Source organism: Petaurus breviceps, unplaced genomic scaffold (genome assembly GCF_028583685.1).
Source record: "Petaurus breviceps papuanus isolate PSGF00001 unplaced genomic scaffold, PetGlider_PUasm1.0 186, whole genome shotgun sequence".
Taxonomy (NCBI): domain Eukaryota; kingdom Metazoa; phylum Chordata; class Mammalia; order Diprotodontia; family Petauridae; genus Petaurus; species Petaurus breviceps.
This window is the reverse complement of record NW_027185798.1, coordinates 40,953,864-40,977,266: the sequence shown is the minus strand read 5'-3', so window position 1 is coordinate 40,977,266 and position 23,403 is coordinate 40,953,864. Positions and strand designations below refer to the sequence as shown.

The following is a 23,403-nucleotide window of genomic DNA, read 5'->3' as shown; positions in this document are numbered from 1 at the left end:
CAATGTCTCTTCTAAAGTGTGGGGTCCACTCAATATTCCAAAAGTGGTCTATGGGGATAAAGTACAACCTCGACAGTCTCGGACACTCTTCCTCCTTTCACGCAGCCTATAGTTATATTGGCCACAATATGAAGCTATTAGCTCATCTGGAGCCTGGAGTCCACTGAAACCCCTAAATCTTTTTCACATGAACTCCTATATAGCAGGCATTTAATAAATACCTGTTGGACTATTGAGTCATATCTGGTTGATTTTCAACCCTAGTGTAAGACTTCCCATTGAAGTGGTGTGGTAGATAGGCCTTGGAGGCAGAGAGAAGTAAGTTTGGCTCCTGCCTCAGATACTTATTGGATGTGTGACCTCCCTTAACATATCTGTGCCTCAGTTTTCTCATCTGTAAGATATAGATAATAGCACCATTGTGCTAAGGTGGGGACAACAGCAGCATAATAGCAAAGAACTGTTGTGAGAACCAAATGAGATAGCATACGTAAAGTTGCTTTGCAAAGTGTAAAGCATTAAACACCATCTATTAATGTTATTGCTACTATTCTTTCTTTTCATCCTGAGCACAGTGACTACTTAGATTGTGACTTTATAAGTGCTTATTCAGATTGCACATGTATAACCACTATCAAATCACTTACCATGTCAGGGAAGGGGGAAGTGAGGGAGGGAGGGAGAAAATCTGGAACTCAAAATTTTTAAAAAATAGATGTTAAAAATTATCTTTATATGTAACTGGGAAAAAATAAAATATTAGTTAATAAATATTTGTTGAGTTGAATTTAACTAAATTTTTAATTTGGTTCAATTCAGTTAAATTTAAATCCTAGCAAATTTTGGCTCACCAGATTTGAATTCATCTTAATTAGATTTTATATTCCCTAACTAAATTTGACCTCTTGGAGACAGGGTCGATACTTTTTTCTGCTTTTGAATTTCCCACACTGCCTAGTTTAGCACTTTACAAATTAGATCCTCAATAAATACTTCATTGACTCACTGCTCTGTTATTATTTTCAAAAATTAGAGTATGGGTTAATAATGCCAAATCTCTAGAAGAAAACCAAAAAGACTTTGCCAACTCCCTGGATGTTTCCCAATATCCAGATGGTTATGCCACATGGGTGTAGTCTGTACTTCTTACATATCCCACATATGACCCAACTTTTAAAATAGTTTTCTTTAATATTCTTGGGCAATTTCTCTGTTGGGTTCATAGAAAAGTTTTTTTTTTTTTAGAACTTCATGTTCTTCTGAAAATTGCAGGAGAAAGTACAGGAGGTGGGCAGATCTTACCAAGCAAACTTCTGAATACAATGACCATCTTATGCTTTTTCTGGGAGAACCAAACAATCTCTTTTTCCTTCCTGAGGTCCTACCCAAGGGTGGACCCCCCTGCCTCTGGGTACAATTGTACTTTCCAAGCATTTAGCCCTAAGACTCAGTGCTGGAAAATCCTGGCAGTCAGAGTCGAGGGGCCAGAACGTCTGGAACAGAAGAATAGGCCAATGTGATTCCCGGGCACACCCTGGATAAACACTGCTCACTCCGGCCCATGCTGAGGGCCAGACAGACGGAACACTCAGGCAGGAACAGCCTGCTCTGGGATTTCGAAGCAACAAACCAAGTCCATAGCTCCACGTTGTTTTGCCCTGACAGAGACAAAGAGCCTTCTCGCTTTCTGGTTCAGGATGTACAAAAGGTTAGCAACTGGGTTGCTAGCGTGATATCAGGTACCCTACTCCCATGTCTGGACTAGCACTCCCTGTTCTTCCTCAAGAACTGCCCATCCTTCACGGCCCAGACCCAATCCTACTTCTGCCATAAGGCTTTTCCCAAACACTCTAAGGCCACAGCCCTCTCTTGTTCCTCCAAACTCATGGCCCTAACTGCTTGGGCTCTACCTTGGGTTCTTTAATAACTACTCCCCATAAAACACTGGACGACATTAAGAGAAAGCAAAACTAGAATGATTGCTGTTTGTCTTTCATTCTAGAAGAGGACCATGACATCAGGGAGGTGATGCCATGACATGCAAGTGAATTGGATTTAAGTGAGGGAGGGCTGTGCAAAGTCACCAGCCTCACTTTCTCCTCTGGAGCCATCTGGGTCCAGTGGCCTGATATAGATCAGGACAACTGGAGATGGCCCAGGATGCAGTAAGGGACCTTGGCCTTTTTATTTATTTTTTTAATTTTTAATTTTTTTAAGCAATTGGGGTTAAGTAACTTGTTCAAGGTTACATGGCCAGTTATTTCTGGGTGTGGTGCTAAGTATCTGAGCCCAGATTCGATCCCCCAGGTCATCCTGACACTGGGGCTGGTGCTCTTACTCTCTGTGTTACCTGGCCGCCCCAGACCTTGGCCTTTTTAAGCTAAGGTCTTTAACAAGTATCAGTTTGATTGAGGCAATGCCTGTTCAGTGATTAAGGCTAGGTAAGAAATAAGGCAGAGAATAGCCTCTTAAGAAAGAAAGAATGAGAGAGAGAGAGAGAGAGAGAGAGAGAGAGAGGAAGAAAGAAAGAGAGGAAGGAAGAAAGAGAGGAAGGAAGAAAGAAAGAGAGAAAGAACGAAAGAAAGAAAAGGAAAGTTTCCCAGATCAAAATTTACATTCCTTTGGGCAGAGCACCCACAGGTAAGGGTATGATACTCTGTGTGGACAGGGTTGTCAAGTACTTCCAAGGTTCCCATGGGGAGAGGATTGGGATCACAGGATTCAGAGCTAGAAGGAATGTCACAGACAATCTAGGCCCACCCCTTTATTTTACAGATGAGGAAATGGAGGGTAGGGGATTAAGTGACTTGTCTAAGATCATCAAATTAGTTCCAAAGGCAGAATTTGAATCCAGATCTCCTGATTCCAGAGCCAGTATTCTTTCTTTTCACTGTATTCTAGTACTCTTTTCTCCTTAACTCCAAAGGGCAAAAACAGGAACAATGATGAGAAGCTGAATCAAGGCAAAATTTAGGCTGGATTCAAGGAGAAATGAACAGTGAGAGTGAGTCAGAAGCGTGAGGCTTCATGAATCTGGCTCCTTCTCAGGTGGTGAGAGCAGGAGTTCCTGTTCTGGTCTAGTTTGGACTGCTACATGGCTGCTCTGGGACTCTGGGATTGATTCTGTGGGAACCACATTAAAGGGGACACCTAGTTCCCTAAGAAAGCAGGGAACTACTTGTTCTGGGGCTAGCTGTGCTGCCAGGCAGGTGACATTTAGACTATAAAAACTTAAATTAGAACTTTATAGAGACCTTGGGACTCTATAATCTTTATAATGATCCCATGATTTATGTTCCTAACAGCCCCTGGGGGAGAGAGATGCCTCATCCCCACTTTTCTTTTGACCAGGTCTGTGATTTCGTTGTTTAGGGATCTCACAGCAGGGATATCCCCCTCCATCAGTAAGATCTTGGGGGTAGGGACTGTCTTTTCCCTCTTTTTGCATCCCTAGCACTTAGCACAGTGCCTGACACAGTAGGTCATTAATAAATATTTGTTGACTGATTGCTCAGCAGTTTATAAATAGTCTGAGAGAGTTGTGTGGGGCATTTTAAGGTGAAATACCCAGTGTTCCCATAGTTAACATGCATAGAAATAAGGGTAAGCACCAGTCTTCCAGATTCTGAGGTCAGCTGTCTATCTATTATGCCACACTGCCTTGATATTCCCATTTTACAGATGAGGAAATTGAAACTCAAAGAGGAAGTGACTTGTGTACGGGCACACAATAACTAAATGTCAGAGGTGAGATTTGAACCCAGCTATCTCCTGACTCCAACTCCGGGGCTTTTCCCACTATACCACACTGAAGCTGTTGGAATTAAGGTTTAAGAAGCAGTAGTACAAATCCTTCCTTATCATTACAGTCTCACTTATTATTGCATTTATTGTGTGCCCTCCAATTGGACTGTAAGCTACCTGAAGGCAGGCAATGTCTTGTCTTCCTTTGTGTTTCTATCCCTGATGCCCTGTTTGTCACCACTTAGAATTGGCTCTGCCAAGAAGAATAGGGAAAGCAGTTGGGGGATCTTTCTAACCGAGGGCTGGGCCAGCCTACATGGGTCTGGACATATTGACAACTACCTGAAGAAGAAGCTGAGTTCAAATCTGGCCTTGCACACTTACTAGCTGTGTGACCCTGGGCAAGTCACTTAACCTCCAGTGTCCTCAACTGTAAAATGGGGATAATAGCAGCATCTGCCTTCTAGTGTTGTTGTGAGATCTAAGGAGATGATTTGTAAGTTCTTAGCACAGTGCCTAGTACATTAGTCAGTGTTAGATGTCCTCATGACCAAGTGCAGCAAACTGAGACAATTCTTTGTCTAACTCAATGAGCCAATGCTCTGTTATTCGTGCTGGTACCAAGTGAGGGGATACAGGATGATACAGGCGTAAAGGTACTATTTCTGAGGTCAGAGGACCCGGGTCCTCTGACCTATCTCCTGTTGGATTCATTGTCATTCAACATTCCCATGTTATGGTGTTATGTTATGTTATGTTATGTTATGGTGGGCAGCTCTCTGGGCCCCAGGTGCCTCATCTGCAAAGTGAGGAGCTTGGACCAGATGGCCTTTAAAGTTCCTTCCAACTTTACAGCAGGGACACTATGACAACCTCACAAGCTGACCCTGAGCCTCATCTCTCACCGGTCCTCTGAGACCTTATTGTGATTTTGATGCATCTGCTTTAGATCATGGCTCCCATCTCTGGCCCTGTCAGCTACAAAACTAGTCAATGACTCTTGCTCCTGTCCTATTCTCAATGACATACTGTCCCTTAACAAGAGAGGTAACTCCCTCCCTATCTCTCTCTCCCCCCCCCCCCCAATTAACCCAACCCATTCTCTCCAAACTGAGGAAGCTTTGGCCCCATAGAACCTGCTTGACCAGGAAGGCTCCAGATCAATTAATTAACTGGGGCAGGGGAACTGCGTGGCTTTGCCCACTGTGATGGGAATGTTGAATGACAATGAATCCAACAGGAGATAGGCATCGGGAAAGCAGCCCAGAAGTCCCTCACCAAAGAAACTTTCAGACAAAAGTCTCTCCTAAGCCCGAGGAGACCAGTTGAGTATGTGGCAGCAAGACCGTGATGGTGCTTAAGGCTGGCCTCATAAGAGAGGGCTCTTGTGGCAGAAGACTTGAAGTCTCCCCTGAGGTGCCTTGGTGAGGAAGGCTGGAACTTGGTGAGGTCCCCGGACACCATCTTGCGGCTCACTGGAAGGCACAGTTCTGCCAGTGATTCACTCAGTCCGATCACTCGGCTAGCCACCTCCCCTGCCCCCTATCTTCAGGAAGCTTTCTCTCTGGTCACTGCCAAGCAGCTGGATGCTCTCCTACACCCTTGACCTAAAATAACCATGCGGATGGGGTGTGCCACACAAAATGAGGGAAGAGAAAAACTATTTTCTAACCCCCAGCTGCGCTTCTCTTAAAGAGAGCCCTTTAGAAAGCCAGGTGAGAACATGTGAGAAGTTCGTCCTATGGGCTGGAGCCAAATAAGGTTGGAGATATTTTGGTAGAGGAGGCAGCATTCAGAAAATTATTTTAAAAAATATGGCCAGCCATGTATTGATGGATATCTGACTGTTAATGACTCTTACAGGAGCATGGTTATGGCCACAACCCCACCAGTACTCCCATCCCCAGAGCAGCAATGGGATGGAAGGGAAAGGACATTGAACTTGGGAGGCAGGAGGAACCTGGGTTTGAATCCTAGCTTTGCCATTTAGTAGCTGAGGAATCCTGAGACTGTCACTGGTTGGGTCTCAGTTTCCTCATCTGTAGAGTAAAAGATTTAGAGCTGGAAAGGATCCCAGAATCTCATGTCTGGAAGGGACCTCTAAGACTACCTCAAACCACAGCTGAACAAGAATCCACTCTACATAGAAAATGGTCATTCAGCTTTTGTTTGAAGACCACTCATGAGAAGGAACCTGCTACTTCTCAAGGCAATTCAGTCTATATTGGGATGGCTGTCACTTTCTTCCATTGCTCCTAATTCTGCTATCTCCCCCTTAGAATGTAAAGTCTTTACCAGTTGGGATTGTTTCGGTCTTTGGACTTGTATCCTCAGTGCTCATTAAAGGCTTGTTGCCTGATTGTAGCTAAGGAGACCAAGTATAATCCCCCTTATTTCATATTCAGCCATCAGGTCCTGCCCTAAGTCACAGGATCAAAGATTGGAAGTTGGAAGGGGCTGCAGAAGCCATCTGGTTCAACTCTCCCTTTTTATAGATGGAGAAACTGAGTCCATAGAGGTTAAATGACTTGCAAAATCATAAGATCATAGATAAGAAACTAGAAGAGACATCAGTGGCCAGAAAATCACAGATTATAAGAATAATTTTTTTAAATAGGTAGCATTTACATACAGTAACGCTTACTATGTGCTAGTGATGCTTTTATATATTTGTATAGTGTTTATATAATGCTTGCTATGTGCTACGTACTTTACAGTTATTATCTCATTTGATCCTTGCAATAGCCCTGGGAAGCAGGTGCTATTATTACCCCCATTTTACAGATGACAAAACTGAAGCAAATAGAGGTTAAGTGACTTGTCCAGGGTCACATGGCTAATAAGTGTCGGAGTATACAGTCTACTCTGTATGCTACAGGACCTCCAAGCTGCTTATGGAGGTGGAAAGGACCTAAGAGGTCTTCTCATCCAATCTCCTCATTTTTCACATAGGGAAACTGAGGCCCAGGATTGTCCAAAGTCACAAGTAGGGTAGGGCTTGATTCAGAAGCCAACACTACACTCTTGCTATTATACACTGCAACCTTTTACCCAGGGGCCCAGACATCCTCTGAAAAAATAACCTACTGTAAAACTCCCATTTTACAGAGTAGGAAGTTAAGACCCAGATGAACAAAGGACTTGTTCGAGGTCACAGTACTGCTGATTTCTAGCCAATATATTTAAAATACTTAAAAAGAGCATGCTAATGATAATACATATTTCCATAGCATTTTCATGTCCATACAATGCTTTCTACCTGAGGTAGTTTTTATCTCCATTTTACAGGTGGAGAAAGGGAGGTTTGGAGCAGCTCACTTGCCTGTTAGGACCTCACTAGCAGTGTGAGGCAGGATTCAAACCCAGCATCTGACTTTGAATCCAGAGTTCTATCCACTGTGCTCCATCATACAAAGTCTTGATTCTATCATCCTCAGATGGACTGACTGTTACTTGGTTAACTAACAAAATAGCTTTCCCTCTCACGCCTGGGAGCAGAAGGGGTTTTTCTCATGTCTATGTGATTCTTGGATTCACTTCCTTGGAGAGAAAAAAAATCCCCTTTAGATTGGTAGAATGTGACAAAGAGGCGGCTAGATGGTGCCATAGTGCACAGAATACTAGGTCTGGAGTCAGGAAGATCTGAGTTCAAATCCTACCCCAGATACTTGCTAGCTGTGTGACCCTGGGCAAGTCTCTTACCTTGTTTGCTTCAGTTTCCTCAACTGTAAAATGGGATAATAATAGCACCTAACTCCCAGGGTTGTTGTGAGACTCCATTGAGATAATATTTGTAAAGATCCTGACGTATTGTAGGAACCATATAAAAGTGAGTTATTGGCATGACAAAGGCCAGACTTTACCTTTGACCTTATCTTGTCATCATAAGTTAGAGGGACCAAACTGGGGGAATTATTGATGATGCTGTTGGGACCTTGAACAAGTTGCTTAGACTCCAGATCTCAGATTCTTGGCCTACAGAAGAAGGAATCCAAAGAGGTGCTCCCTAGGGTTTCTGCCAGTTCTTAGGCCATGCCCTCTCTGACTTTTGAAAAGCAGCCTGGGCAAATATATCCCCAGGATGTCAGGCCACTGGGCAGTTACTGAGGGCTGGGATCACTGCTGGCTCGCCATCCCTCTTCCTCAGAAATGAGCATGGAAATGACTTCAGAGAAGAGCCATCAGTCCCATTGGTTTTGCCACCCTAGGAATAGGGGGTCTGGGGAGGGTAGGGGCTGGGGAGCATGGTTTTCCATCTGACTTGGGGGCTACCTCCTATATGTACTATCTCCTCCATTAGAATGGGAGCGCTTCATGAGCAGACATTTGTATCCCCAATGCTTTGTACACACTAAGAGCTTAATAAATGCTCATTTATTCATTCTCCCCTTTCCCGCCTGGAAAAGAACAAGAATTGTAAGTGGTGGAACGGAAACAGTGCCAGACTGGCAGGGAGCAGACACAGGTTCACACACCCAACTCCAGCGCTGACCATGGATAAGCATGTCCTATAATTTCTCTGATCCTTCATTTCTTTCTTCTTCTTTTTTTTTGCTTTTTGGAGGGGGGGGAGGCTAGGCAATTGGGGTTAAGTGACTTGCTCAAGATCACATGGTTAGTTTTGTGTTAAGTGTCTGAGACCAGATTTGAACTCAGGTCCTCCTGACTCCAGGGTGGATACTCTATTCACTGCACCACCTAGCCGCCCCAATCCATCATTTCTTAATCTTTAAAATGGGAATAATGATACTTTGCCTCTGCCTACCTTACAGGGTTGGTGTGAGGACAGAGCTTCCTGAATTTGTTTTTGTTATTATTAATCCTCCCACCTTCCCCCATCCCCTACCTCACCCCCAACCACTGTCCACACTGAGCTAAGTGTAGGGAATCTGAATTCACTTACCCATGTAGAAATACTCAGGAGTTTTACCCTCTGATGATAAATCCTTAACTATGCCTCCAAACCGAAGCCACAGGCCAAAAGCAATGACAGCAGATCCTGCCAACTGAAAGATAAACAGGACTGTTAATATCTGACCCAGCAGGTCTGTGAAGGCAGCTAAAGGTAATGGAACATCCAAAAGAAGGGTGGAAAGCCAAGAACATCACCCCCATCAGAATCAATAATACTAGCCCACATTCACCATAGGGCTTTAATGTTTACAAAGCGCTTTCCACAAATTATCTCATTTGATCTTCATAACAACTTTGGAAGGTAGGTGCTATTTTTATCCTGATTTTGCAGATAAGGAAACTGAGGCAAACAGAAGTTATGTGACTTGCCCAGGGTCACACAGCTGGTAAGTGCCTGAGGCCAGATTTAAACTCAAACATCTTCCTGACTCCAGGTCCAGTGCTGTATTCACTGTACCACCTAGTTGCCTCCTTGGTAAATAGAGGTTAAAGGAATTACCCAGGGTCACACAGTTAGTATCTGAGGCCAGATTTGAACTCAGATTGTATGAATATAGCAGCTCACATTACTAGAGAGCATTGTACCAGATTTACAAAGTACTTTCTGCTCAACAACCCTTCAAGGTACATAGTGCGGGTGTTATTATCATACCCATTTTATAAAGCTCACCGAACAACTTACTAAGGGCTCCATAGTCAGAATTCGAACCCAGTCCTCTTGGATCCAAGTTCAGTTGCTCTATTGTAACATGTTGCACCCAGAATGTGAAAGCATCTTTTTTTGTTTTTCATTAGGAATCATTTGGAGGCAGCTAGATAGAGCACCAGGCTTGGTATCAGGAAGACTCATCAATCTGAGTTCAAATCAAAACTTAATAACTGTATGACCCTGGCCAAGTCACTTAACCCTATTTGCCTCAGTTTCCTCATCTGTAAAATGATCTGGAGAAGGAAATGGCAAATCATCCCAGCATCTCTGCTAAGAAAACCCCAAATGGGGTCACAAAGAGTCAGACACGATTTAACAACCCCTACCCCCTTTTCCCAAGTCTACATTGCAGGCACTTAGATACTGGCAGGAGGCTTTTCAAATAGACATGAGCCGTTTGTCATCAACACCACGGAGTAAGAAATGTCAGCAGACACTTTCAGAGCCACAGGATAACATTGAGTGAAAAAATCCCCCAAATCCTGGGGTAAGGAGATGGGGAGGGGGAGGAAGAGATTCACTTTTCTAAACTAGGAGAGAACAAACCCACAGAATGGCCAGCCCACACCTTCTGAGTCTGAAGTCCCCATTAGCAAGTTTCCTCAGATGCAGCCCATACTCCTTTCATCCCCCACACCTTCTCTGCCCCTAGCTACTGCCCACTACACTGCCTAGTGATGATGTTGCAGGCAGGGAGACAGTCCAGGCATATTTTTTTTGGTTGCTATTTTGAGTTTCCATGGAAAGTGAGAAAGGAAAAAATAATTTTCTGAAGAAAAAAAAAGGAAAAAAAAAGACATGGTCTGTGTCGTGTGGCCTGAAGTAGGGTCTGAATTGCTGGCCCAAGCAAAACCTGGGCAGACTGCAGCTGGTAGAGTAATCACTTCGCTTCCTTTCTTTCACCAATCTGAAGCCTTCTGTGAGGCTAAGTTTTAGGATCTAAGGCTGGAAGTCTTTCTGCCCCTGTAGGCCTTGCCTCTCCAGGGTTCCAGGATGTGAAGGCTGGTCAGTGGCCTCAAGGCTGCTAGAAGGCATGCCCTGTCCTCAAGCAGCCTGCCTGAATTTCAGGGAATCCAGCAATTAACAGAAATGTACCAGATTCCTACTGTATGCAAGATACAGTGGAAAAACTTCCCAGACCAATAAGAAGCTGGCTACCTTACCCTCAGGTCGGAATTTAAACCTCGCTGGTCTGCCTATAGAAGGTGAAGTAAAATCTTATTCTCTCAAACATACATGAACACATACGCACATATGTCTTTTTCTTATTTCCTTAAGAGCATTTCCCCCAATTATGTATAAAGATAGCTTTCAAAATTCAGTTCTGTAAAAGTTTGAGTACCATCTCCCTCCCTCTTCTCCCCCCTCCCCAAGACAACAAGCAATCTGATATAGGTTATACGTGTACGATCATGTTAAATATATTTCCACATTAGTCGACACATACTTTCTCCCTCTCTCAAACATATATGAACACATACATACATATATTTTCTCTCCTTTCCTCTCGCCTCCCTCCCTCTCCCCCTTTCTGTCTCTTCCTCTCTCCCCTCTCCATCCTATCACTCTTTCTCCTCTCATCCTTCCCTCCCTCCTTCTTTCTCTCCCTCTGATCTTTCTGAAATATGAGGCTATTTATATGAGATTCAGAAAGTGCCTGGCCTACATTGAGTAGAAGTAGAGGTGAATGTCAGCCTAATGTAAAGGGGGCAAAACCTTCCTATAACTGTAATAAGTAGACCTGTCCCAAAATGAAATCGGCCTTCTTAGGAAGTAATAGTTTCCCTCTCACCAGAGGCCTTCAAACAAAGGCTGTATGGAGATCCATTTTCAGGGGGTGTTGCAGAGGACCTTCCTGCTTGGTTTGACTACATTTCCTTGGTGTTTTTTCCAACTCTGGAGTTCTGTGGTTTTTTCCTCCTCCTCCTCCTCCTCCTCCTCCTCCTCTTTTTCCTCCTCCTCCTCCTCTTCCTCCTTCTCCTCCTCCTCTTCCTCCTCCTCCTCCTCACCTCTCCTCACCTCTCCATTCCTCTCCCTCAAGTCCAATCTCAAATCTAAGAAGGAGGCTTAAGAAAAGAAAAGTAATGTTGCTTATAGCAAGGAGAAGAAAAGTGAGAATGGCCTGATTAGGAGAGCCCCAGCCCCAGCCCCAGCCCTGGCCCCAGCTCCAGCCCCAGCCCCAAGCCCAAGATACTGGACTCGTCAGCACTGAGCAAAAGGCTAATTGGATAATGAATATGATATATAGCTGTGGAAGCAGAGCCTGCCTGCTTTTTAATATGATTTTTGTGCCTGATAGAATTTGATTTTAAAGCGTGGCCTAGCGTCTTCATTTTCAGTCCTTGAAAAAAGAAGAGAGAGTTGATCTGGATAGAGCTTGGTTTGGAAGGATGAAGCAATGGGATTGTGGGTTTTCCCCATGTAAACAGAGGGTTTATCCCCCAGGTTTGTACCCTCCCTGGCCAGGACAGCAGGCTACTTCTATGGACCCTATGAAGGAAAAACTTCGTGGCCAAAACCAACACATTTGAGCCTGTGGAATTATTTTAGGGAATGACAAAGTTTCAAAAATACAATGAAGAAATGCTATTGATAGAGGATCCATGTCCAAACCTGCAACCGCGGAGAGCCCAGAAGAGGAGGACGAGGAGGAGGAGGGGAGGAAGTGACGAGGGCAGGGAGATCCCACCCTGGGGCCACATTTTTGGAATCTCTGTACACAAACTCTAATTTATAGCTGTCTGGGATTATTCCACCCAGACAGAACACATTTGTCCGCTCTGGCACTGATGTATTTGGTGCAGAATGGAAAATCAGAAGAGGGGTTGCCGTTTAAAACCACCAGGCCTTGACAGGAGCTCTACTCTCCCTCATCCACCCCCTGAAACCACAAGGATATCCTCCAGGGTCAAGGGAATAGTGGCTGGAATGAATTTCATCACTGTATGACAGAAGGGAACTGGCTTATTGGTGTGACTGCTCACCAGAGTGCACATGGACACCTTGGGCTGTCCTGACCAGGCCCTTTTAAACTCATGGTGAGGGATAGTGCTGATGTTCCTTTGGCCAGTACTGTCTTACAGTAGTCATTTTGAGCGCTGGGCTTGGAGTCAGGAAGACCTGAGTTCCAATCCGGTCTCAGACACTTACTAGATAGGTGACCCCGGACAAGTCACTTAGCCCTCTTTGCCTCAGTTTCCTCATCTGTAAAATGAGCTGGAGAAGGAAATGGCAAAGCACTCCAGTATCTTTGCCAAGAAAACCCCAAATGGGGTCACGAAGAGTCAGACACAACTCAAACAGTTGAACAACAACAACAAAATCATTCTGATAACTTGGCTTCTGGATACTTCTTATGTATTCTTATACAGGAAGCTAAGTGGCACCATGGACCTACGTCAGGAAAGTCTAAGTTCAAATCCTGCCTCAGACACTTGGAAGCTCTGTTGACTCTGGATAAGTCACCTAACTTTTATCTTCCTCAGTTTCCTCATCTGTAAAATGAGGCCAAAAATAACACCCACATCCCAGGTTTGTTGTGAGGATCAAATGAAATAATATTTGTCAAGTACTTGGTAAACCCCCAAGCACTATATAAATGCTAGCTATGATTATTATACTTTTAAATGAAAAAAAATTTTAAACACGTGCTAAGTGTCAACCGCATGTTGGATGGACATTGTGTAAAGAACAGAACCAGATATGGTTCTGGCACAGTCAACTTCAACAAATCCACAGCCACAATAGGGGAAGAGCCTGTGATCCCACCAGCACGGAGAATTCCTTTCATGGGAGCTCCCTCCACCAATGCGGATCAAAATCTGTCTTTGGCTCAGTAATAAGCAGGAGGATTCTGAGGCTCAAATGAGGTAGTATTAGGTTATAAAGAGCTTTGCGAACCTTAAGACACCATAGAAATATTGTTATTATTCTTATTGGCTACCAAATGCCAGGCCTCCAGCTTAGCAATGACTTCATTCCTTCTAAAGTGCTAACCTCAAGCAGGGTTCACAGAACCCACAAAGGGGCATCCCGGTAAACGTTCAACAAGCCAGCTGGGGGATTGGATGGGAATACGTGTGCACATACACTTTTAAACTTAATCTCATTATTAACACTTTCTTAAGTCTAGACAATCAATGAACAATAAATCCAGCCCTGACTTGTAGCAAGGCCAATTTCTGAAACACTCCCACTGAACATTTAACAAAGAGCCCTTTTAAGGCTGGCTCCAGCTCCCTGGTAATAATAAATCCTTGGGAGTATCTGGGAGTAAATTAAAGTTGTGACTTACTTGGGGTCACACAGCTAGTATCAGAGGTGAGATTTTCATGGGAAAACAAATTTAGAGCAGGAAGGGACCTTGGGGCCACCAAACCGAACACTCTTATAGAGGAAGGGAAACTGAGGCAGACAAAGGTTAAGTGACTGTTCCAAGTCACACACCTCGTCTTTCTGACTCTAAGCCAAACATTCTAAACCCCATGCCACATGGCCGCTCTGGATGTTCCTAATTTCAAGCCTTAATACTCAATCTACTATACAGGCTGCTTCTTATAACTGTTCATATAGTTCCTGTATTTGTCTTAGCAGGCAGACTCCCAAGTATTTTATATTGTGTGCAGTTATTTTAAATGGGATTTCTCTGTCTTATCTCTTCCTGCTGGACATTATTGGTAATACATAGGGATGCTGATAATTTATGTGGGTTTATTTTATATCCTGTGACTTTGCTGAAGTTAGTCATTTTGACTAGTTTTTTGGTGATTATGTCATTCGATCACCTGCAGAGTGATAGTTTTTTTCCTCATTGCCTATTCTAATTCCTTCAATTGCCTTTTCTTCTCTTAATGCTATAGTTAGTATTTCTAGAACAATATCGGATAGTAGCGGTGATAATGGGCATCCTTGCTTCACCCCTTATCTTATTGGAAAGGTTTTTGGCTTATCTCCATCACAAATAATGCTTCATGCTGCCACTTCTAAAAAAAAGAAACCTATAACAAGTCAAGTTAATTCTTAGAAAAGTTCATAAAGATTCCAATTCAGGAACAGACTATGTTTGGTACCAATCAATCCCCTCATCACTCCCAATCAAGGCAAGCTTAGTAGTATTATTCGAAGTGCAAACATGATATGGATGGAAGAACATTGGATTTAGAATCAAAAGACCTGGGTTTAAGTCCCAATTCTGCCACATACTAGTTGTGGACAGATAATTTAACCTCTCTGAGTCTCAGTTCCCTCATCTGTAAAATGGGATAAATAATGCACATATATCCAGTACTTTATGGGGTGAAGGGAGTGTTTTGTAAACATTTATGTAATGAATACACGTGGACTATTATTGTTAGGAAGAGGGCTGACAGAAGGACCTAAGCACCCCATATTCTTCTGCAATCTTATTCTAATGCCTCCCTTTAGCATTTTTCCTTTGGAGGAGGGTTATTTCCAGAAGGCCAATGATAAAATGCAGATGTTACCTAGGAAGTCTGGAGGGCCAGGGAAGGGGTAGCCTGTTCACACAGACACATTAACACGAGCAATTTACTGGATTCACTAGCTATCATCTTGGAAAGCAGATGGCAGGTGCCTCGGTACAAGTGCCACACAGAAGAGAGTTTCGTTGGGAAAGGTGAGCAGGGAAGGTGACCTCAGTTAGGACACTGAAGGTGAGGTTCCTCTGGCAGCAGCCTAGAGGTTCCAGATGACTACTTTAAGAAAACTTCATAGGCTCATAGCAAACATTCATTAAGTCCCTCCTAGGTGCCAGGCATTGTGCCAAGTGCTGAAGATACGGAAGAAAGGCAAAATGTCCCTGCTCTCAAGAGCTCACAATATAATGGGAAGAGACAGCATCCAGACAACTATGTACAAGCAAGATATATACAGATAAATTGGAGATAATCCACAGAGGAAAGTCACTAGCATTAAGGGCGATTGGAAAAGGATTTTAGAATTGGAAAGAACCATAGAAGATATCCGGTCCATCTGCCTCCTTTTATATATAGGGCCACTGAGGCTCAGAAAGGATAAGTGATTTGTTCAGCATGATGCCTTGTACGTAGTATAAAGATGCCAAGTTTGCGTTGAGTTGAACTGTCTTGCCAAGGCCATGCTGCTCAGGGCTCTTGCCTCTGGTCCTTCTCCCATGCTTACATTCATCCCTGTTTCTTTGCCTGGAATGCTCTTCCTCCTCTTGGAATCTCCACCTCCTTTCTGGAGTCATCGAGCCCCTCACCCCCTGCTCAGTATCTTTGCTGAGTCTTCCAATCTCTGGTGCTCCTTCCCATCCAAGAATTTCATATTTTTGCATTAGATTGTAAACTTCTTGAGGGCAGGAACTGCCTTTTTGCCTCTTTTTGTATCCCTAGCATTCAATACAGTGCCTGGGACAAAGCAAGTGCTTAATAAGTGTTTTTTCAGTTGGGTCCAACTCCTTGTGACTCTATTTGGGGTCTTCTTGGCAAAGACACTAGGCTGGTTTGCCTTTCCTTCTCCAGTAATAAATGTTTATTGATTGCAATTTCTTATCTGTGCATGTGTTGTTTCTTACCAGTGGCAACGGGACCTCAAGATAAGAAGGCATCTTTGTGTCATCAGTGCCTAGAGAGGCATCAATAGTGGAACAGATGGAGAGCTGGCCTCAGTCAGTCACCTAACATTTTTAGGCTCAGAATGAGAAGACCTGGGTTCAGGACCAGCCTCTGACATATACTGGTTTTGTCACTTAGCCTCTTAGTTCTCAGGGCAACTCCCTAAGACTGTAAATGACCTGCATCGGTGGAGGGCCTTTAGTTATCTGGGAGCTCCCAATACCAATTAAATTGCAAGTCTAAGCCCTATCCCTAGTCCCTATTTCTAGAACCTAGAACAGTGTTTGGCACATAAAAGGTGCTTGATAAATGGTTGTTGAATTGAATACCTTAGGGAAAATTTCTGGTAGAAACATTGCTACTTTTGCAGAGACTTCTGTGATTTTGGCATGTCAAAGAGGCAGACTATTGGCCACATGAAATAGATTTTGATATCATTATTTAGGCCTAACGGATCCTTACTTACAAACAACCAATGCCCCAAAAACCACCAGCATTTGAAAATGAGACAACTGTAAGTGGTTGGGAAAATTATGTTCACTGTTTATGCAAAGATGAGAAGGAAGGTGGAAAATCCTAATGGAAAGATATCAGTGGAAGAATTTGCCAGTGCCCTCTAAACCAAAAGAGGATTGTATATTTTCATGTGTAATTTATAAGAAGCTGGATCTCGAGAATTTCAGTAGCTAACTATATTCCAGACAATTTTCAGAATATGAAATTACAAATTGCAAGCATATGTCTTTAGAACATGAACTAACTCTTCAAAAAGTTTTTCTAAAAAATCAGAATAGAAGAATCCCAGAAGGGATTAGAAAGCATTTAGGCAAAGTGGATAAACAAAAATATTTCCTTTAGGGATGGCCATCAGCCCAAACCATGTCAATTAGAATGAATAAGAATTTCTTAATGGATTTCAATTTTATTTCCCCCTTTCCTGAGGATTCTTGATGAAGTGACTTCTGAGTGTGTTTAATGTCAATTGTCAGTTGATCTCTTCAGCATTTCTTGAATAAGTTCCCTTCTTTCTACTTATGTTGCCACATCCCCATTCAGGCAGGCCCTTATCATGTTAGGCTGGACTTATAATAGACTTGTCTTTGGTTTCTCTGGTATCTTTCTGCCCCATTTTCTCCTGCTTCTTTATCACCAGTGGTTGAGTAAAATACAGCTCTGAACGTATCGCTCAAAAATCTTCAGAGTCTCCCCATTGCCTAGCAAATAGAGTATAAACTTCTTAGCCTGGCATTGTAACCTCTCACAATCTGGCCCCAACCTTCCTTTCTATATTCCTGTTGAGACTGGATTGTTTAATGTAGTCTCTTCACTGCCCCCTCTTTCTTCACACCATCTCCTGTCCTCAAGGCATTTACAATATAACTGGGAGAAAGGGGAATAAGACATGTACACAATGGATTCCCTTTTGTCATCTCCACCTTTCAAAATATTTCCCTTCTTTAAAAGGGCAAACTCAGATGGCAATTCCCTTCTTGATGCCTTTTCTGATTTCCCTCAACTGAAAGTGACTTCTACCTTCTATGAGCTCTAACATTAAGTACCTTTTCTATTTGACTATCCTATGCTAATTTGTGTTATAGTTATCTGTGGGTATTCTCTCCTATTTAAATGATAAGTTCTTTGAGGGAAAGGACGGTACTTTTGTTTCATCATTATATCCCTATTTTTATTAAAATGGTTATCACAGAGAAAGCAATGGCGAGCCTCATGGTGGGGATGAGCAGGCTAAAACATGGAATCAATGTGGAAATCTCAAGAGCAGGCGTAGAAGAGCTCAGCGTACAACAGGAGGAGAAGATGGGCTGGTCATGTGTCCAGGGTGTCAAAGGTGAGGGAAGGAAGGTGGCTGGACAGAATGGTCCACTGATGTCCTAGAGATGTTAGGAGCAAATGAGGAAGGCCTCAAGCATGTTAGGTTGACCACCTAAGGCAAACGTATGGGACAACATGGACCAGAGTCATGGGCTGTGATCTGCATCCCTGGGGGGACCTTCCAAATGGATGAGATCACAGATCCATTTGAGTGTCCCTAAATCTGGACCAGCACATTATGTGTTGTTGCTGAATTAGATCAAAGTGAAGGAAATGCAAGAATGCTTTATGATTCATGAGCGTGGTTGGATTGTGAATCCAGGCAACCAAGTGATACTGCTGGGTCAGGAGTCAGGAAGATCTGAGTTAAAGATCGGCCTAGCTGTGGAACCCCGTGCGAGTCATGGCCACTGTTGGCCTCTGTTTTCTCATCTGTAAAATGGGATAATAATAGTACCTACCTCCCAGGGTTTCTGTGAGGAGACTCCTCACACACTTCGAAGCGCTATATACATGCCCGTTATTGTTGTTATTATATTATCTCAAAGGGGGCATTTGTCCAATTGTACTATTTCGGGGAAGTCACTTATCCTTGGTGAGGCTCAGTGATCTCTGCCACAAAATGAGGACCTCTGTGGGCCCTGCTATAGCCCTAACATTCTGTGAACAATAATCAGTGTGGTCACTTGTACTTTGAGCTCTTTGAGGATAAAGAGTATGGCAAATGGATTTGTGGGAGCAGAAACTCTGTCTTTGGGCTTAACATGGTAATTTATCCATCCTCTTCCAGAGTGGCTGATCAATTTTAATCAGGAGGCCTAATGGCGTTACTCTAATCGGTCAGCCTGAAGGGCCTTAAAGACACCATTCACAGCACCAGTGACAACACCAACATTTCTCCTGAAGTGCTTTCTCCAAGCGATGCTTATGGCAAATTCTTAAGTAGAAGTAATGGAATTTCCTGCCCCCTGCATTTAGCTAACTCATCTCAGCATCTTTACAAGGGGCTGAAGGTAGAGAATCTGAGTTCTAATTCTGATCCTGCTACTTCCTAGGTATATGATCTTGGCCAAGAAACAGAGGGGATTCTTTCTTGGGTATGGATTGTACTAGATGGCCCCTGAGGTCCTTTCCAGCTCTGAGATTCTAAAATTGACTATTTCTGGACCTCAGTTTCCTCATCTGTAAAATAGGCTTATTAGACTCAATGACCTACAAGGCTCTTTCCAGCTTAGAATTCTAGGATGTTTGAACTTGCAGGTCAGCAGTAGAAACAGAGACCAATAAGGTAGGTGCCCTGGAAGCAAGAGGATACTGACGGGAAACACTTGGTCCAAGGATTCAAGGTTGCCCAGAAAACTGCACAGATACTCCTGGGAGCACTTGAGAAACCCTCAGTCAAATGTAATCGGCTAAATTCTCCCCCAGGAAAAAAACATATGGGTGGCTTATAGCTCTTAATTTGCAATCCTATGATTCTGTGAAGTAGGCATTTTTTTTTTTATTCTGACCCATCATTTTGGAAACTCCTTCCACCAGAGCAGGAAAACAGATCTCTCATAGTCATAGTTACCTTGAGACCTTGAGATGTGAAGTGATCTACCCAGAATTACTTAGCCAATATCAATCAGGGCAAGGATTTGAACCCAGGTTTCTGGCTCTTTGTCTACTATACCTCAAGTGGCAGCTTACTATAGATATTACTATTGTCCTTTTACAGGTGAGGAAACTGAGGATTGGAAGGGTTAAGTGATTTGAGCGTGGTAACCCAGATATTAAGAGATGGGATGGGAGCCAAGTCTCTCCCAGCTAACAGGCCAATGTTCTATTCATCACACTTCGTTTTACATACAGCCTTGGTCTTTACGGTGGATTCAAACAAAAGCGAAAACATTATCTCAGGCCTAGAGCTGTCTTCATTAAAAGCTTTTAAGCTGATAATTGCTCTTGGTGGGAAATCAGATCACAGATGGGAGTTGCATCAGAGAGTACTCTACCCAATTCTGGTCACAAGAAGCATTAGGGTCTACAAATCAGAAGCACATTTACTCCAGGACCTGATGTGGCATTTTTTGGGGAAGAATAAAAAGTACATTTTCATCCTATTATTATGCAGTATCAAAATTGAGGAGATGGTAGGAGAGGGGTATAGATGTGGGGGATTTGGGAGAAGTAAGGTAATTTGAAATAACGACAATCTAGAAACAAATATCATATTGATTTCACTCGGAAAAAAATCCAAGGGACCGTGCAGCTCAATTTTTCCCAGCAAGTCTAGGTGAGGCAGAATCAGGCAAGATGCTAGTGCCTGGTTGTTCTGGAAATACCAAACACTGAACGTACCTTGAGCTGCTAAGGCATTCTCCTGCACGTGCTCTGCATAAAGCTTTCTGCGAAGTTCCTGGGATACGCGTTCAGGTAAGGTGATATTTACATATAGTCTACCTGATTTTCCGTACCAGGAAGGCAGCAGGGGTGCAGATACAAAGTCTAAATTGTTGCTATATGGCCTTGGGGTGGAAGATAGGCTTTTTTTTGTCCTGTTGACAAATTTACCTCCTTCTGCTTGATATTGACCAGGGATTCTTAACTTTTGGGGGGTTGTAGACCTTTTTGGCAATCTGATAAGTTCTATGGAACTGTTCTCAGAATAACATATTTTAAATACATAAAATAGGACTACAAAGGAAACTAATTATAATGAAATACAATTATAAACATATAGGCATATATGACCAAATTCATAGACCTTTGGTTAAGAATAGCTGACCTAGACCATTACAATTATTTTAATTTAATTTGCATCCTTGAACATGCATCATTTGACAATAGAGTGGAGGGGACAGCAGTGTGTCTGATAGTGGGGAAAGAAGGAAACAAAAACTAAAAAGTTAGCTTTAACCAATCCACAAACTGGATGATTCACACTTGGATAACTGTGAATTAGTTGTATTTATTGATAAAGCATCTCTCTTGAAGAAAACAGGAGAACAGGGAAATAACTAGCAAGAATTGGGAAAAGGGGATCCTGGCTGTGAGATGTTCTTTAAAGAGTGATACTGAAACACCCCTTATTCCCAGAGAATGACATTATTAGCAGATAAAGCCTAGAAACAACATGGTGTCAGAAAAACAAACCAACCTAAAAACAACAGCAACAACCAACCTGTCCAAGTCAGAAAAAGGGAGTCAAATTCTTTCCGTTCCCTACACTATCAGGATGAAGGGAGGAAACCGCATCTTGTTTTCATTCTATAGCACTCTGGCACCCATAGCCCCTGGCACAGTACCATGCATGTTGTGGGTCATAAATGAAGAGATTAGTGGCATCAAGGTGGACAGTGAAGACCTGTAATTATGTCCTCACTATCAGCTTTTCTCACATTCTCACATTGGCAAGAACAGGGCATTAAATGTGTGTGTATACATATACAAACATACATATACATATATGCATACATACAGACACACAGAAGCAGCTAGATGGCACAGTGAATAGAACACTGGTCCTGGAATCAGCAAGATCTGAGTTCAAATCTGACCCCAGACACTTCCTAGCTGTGTGACCTTGCACAAGTCACTTAACACCATTTGCCTGCTTCCTTAACTGTAAAATGAGCTGGAGAAGGAAATGGCAAACCACTCCAGTATGTTTGCCAAGAAAATCCCAAATGGGGTCACGAGCAGTTGGACATTAATGAAAACAAATGAACAACAATAACAAAGATAGATGGGGCAGCTAGGTGGTGAGATGAATAGAGGACCGGCCCTGGAGTCGGGAGGACCTGAGTTCAAATATGGCCTCAGACACTTAACACAAAAAACTAGCCGTGTGACCTTGGGCAAGTCACTTAACCACAATTGCCCTCCAAAAAGCAAAGAAAAAGAAAAATAACAAAGATAGATAAATATAGATAGATAATAGATCTAGTTTCTTGTTGTCTAGAATGCCCATATTTTTGCTATTCATGACTGTTTTCACCACTTTTAGCCATGCCAGGAGTGAAAGCAAGTAAATAAAAAATGTTTCGGGAAAGTATTGGTTTAGACATGAGCAGGACTGTTGATGGCAACAGATCTCTGTGGTAAGCCCAGTTAGCATCATGTAGGCAAAATACATACTATGAGAAAGCCAGCTTGGACAGTGTTCATTAGGAAACATTGGCTTATAGCTTGGGTTCTGATAGTCTTTTCCTCTATAGCATTTTCACAGTGACTCATTCTGCCTCACCACATCCTTATGAGCTCAGTAAAGCAAGCAAGGCAAGTGGTAGCGACTCTTCCGCAGAAAGGGAGATGCTGAGTTTAAGTGGCATACCTCAAGACAGGCAGGTCAATGGCCAAGTTTTCTTAGCCCCCAGACCTTCTGCCTCCCTTTTTGGAGCTCCTGTTACTAGAGAAGGGATCAGAAGCCCAGGACACACCTGCCCCTCTCGAGTTCTCTGCCAAGAGGCAGAGGCTCGGAGTTGTGGTCTGCTTGGTGTCCCTGGTCGCATTTCTGCCAGTTGGCTCCTCTGGGCAGGATGCCACATCAGCCAAAGAGGCTGCCAAGGCTCCCCCGCTTCCCCACACAGAAGAACTACCACTGTCCCCATCTGGCCCCTGACCTGGCCCTTGTGAGTCGCCATGGCCAACCATCCTCTTGGCTAATCTGTTCCTCACCACTACCATGAAACCAGGTAACAACAGGGAGAAGCACATACTTCTGAAAGCTTGACAACTCTTACACTGGAACATATCATGTCTTTGGAAACCCTGAACTAAATGAGTCCATTCAGTTCTCCCCACTCTAGTCCATACACCACTCAGCTGTCAAACTGATCTTCCTAAACCACAAGTCTGACTATATCACCTACCCCTCTCCCCCATTCAGTAAACTTCAGTGGCTCCCTATCACCTCCAGGATCGAATAGGTTTATTCTATTTATGAAATAATTAAATTTATATTATATTTTATTTATAAAATTCTATTCTACTTATAAAATTATTAAATTTATGTTATATTATGTTTTACTTATTCTAGTTATAAAAGTCTTAAATTTACATTATATTTATTGTTTATACAATTATAAAATAAAGTATTACAAATGGAGCTCAAAGGCCTTCATAACCTGGCTCTCTTGTATCTTTCCTGGTTCTTTACACCATACGTGCCCCTACCTCTCACGCAATCCAGTGGCACTGACCTCCTTGCTGTTCCTTGAACAAGATGCTATCTCCAAACTCTGGGCATTTTCTCTGGCAATCCCTCATGCCTAGCATACTCTCCCTCCTCATCTCTGCCTCTTCGCTCCCCTGCTTTCCTTCAGGTCTCAGCTAAAATCCCACCTCCTACAAGAAGCCTATTCTGATCTTCCTCAATATTATGCCTTCTCTGTTGATTCTCTCCAATTTATCCTGCATAGAGCTGGTTTCCACATAGTGTCTTTCTTTGTAACCTCAGTGATCAGCACAAAGTAGGTACTCAATAAATATGTGTTGACTATGTTCTAGATATGGAACAATTTTTTTTTCTGGCCATGATTTATGATTTCATGTGAAGGGAACTCCATGTGTGGAGACTCTCTCCACTGGTACAGATGTGTAACTGGTCTGTCACTTGTACTCACT

At 43.0% G+C, this 23,403-nt stretch overlaps 1 protein-coding gene across 2 annotated transcripts in view; it reads right to left on the bottom strand.

The window, feature by feature from the left end:
* TSPAN2 (tetraspanin 2) overlaps positions 1 to 23,403 on the bottom strand; it is a 60,562-nt gene that overhangs the window by 27,747 nt on the left and 9,412 nt on the right. For both annotated transcript variants that reach the window (XM_069090275.1, XM_069090276.1), the window contains exon 2: positions 8,648 to 8,750. In XM_069090275.1, the coding sequence (XP_068946376.1) occupies positions 8,648 to 8,750 (103 nt within the window). The remainder of the gene's footprint in view (positions 1 to 8,647; positions 8,751 to 23,403) is intronic.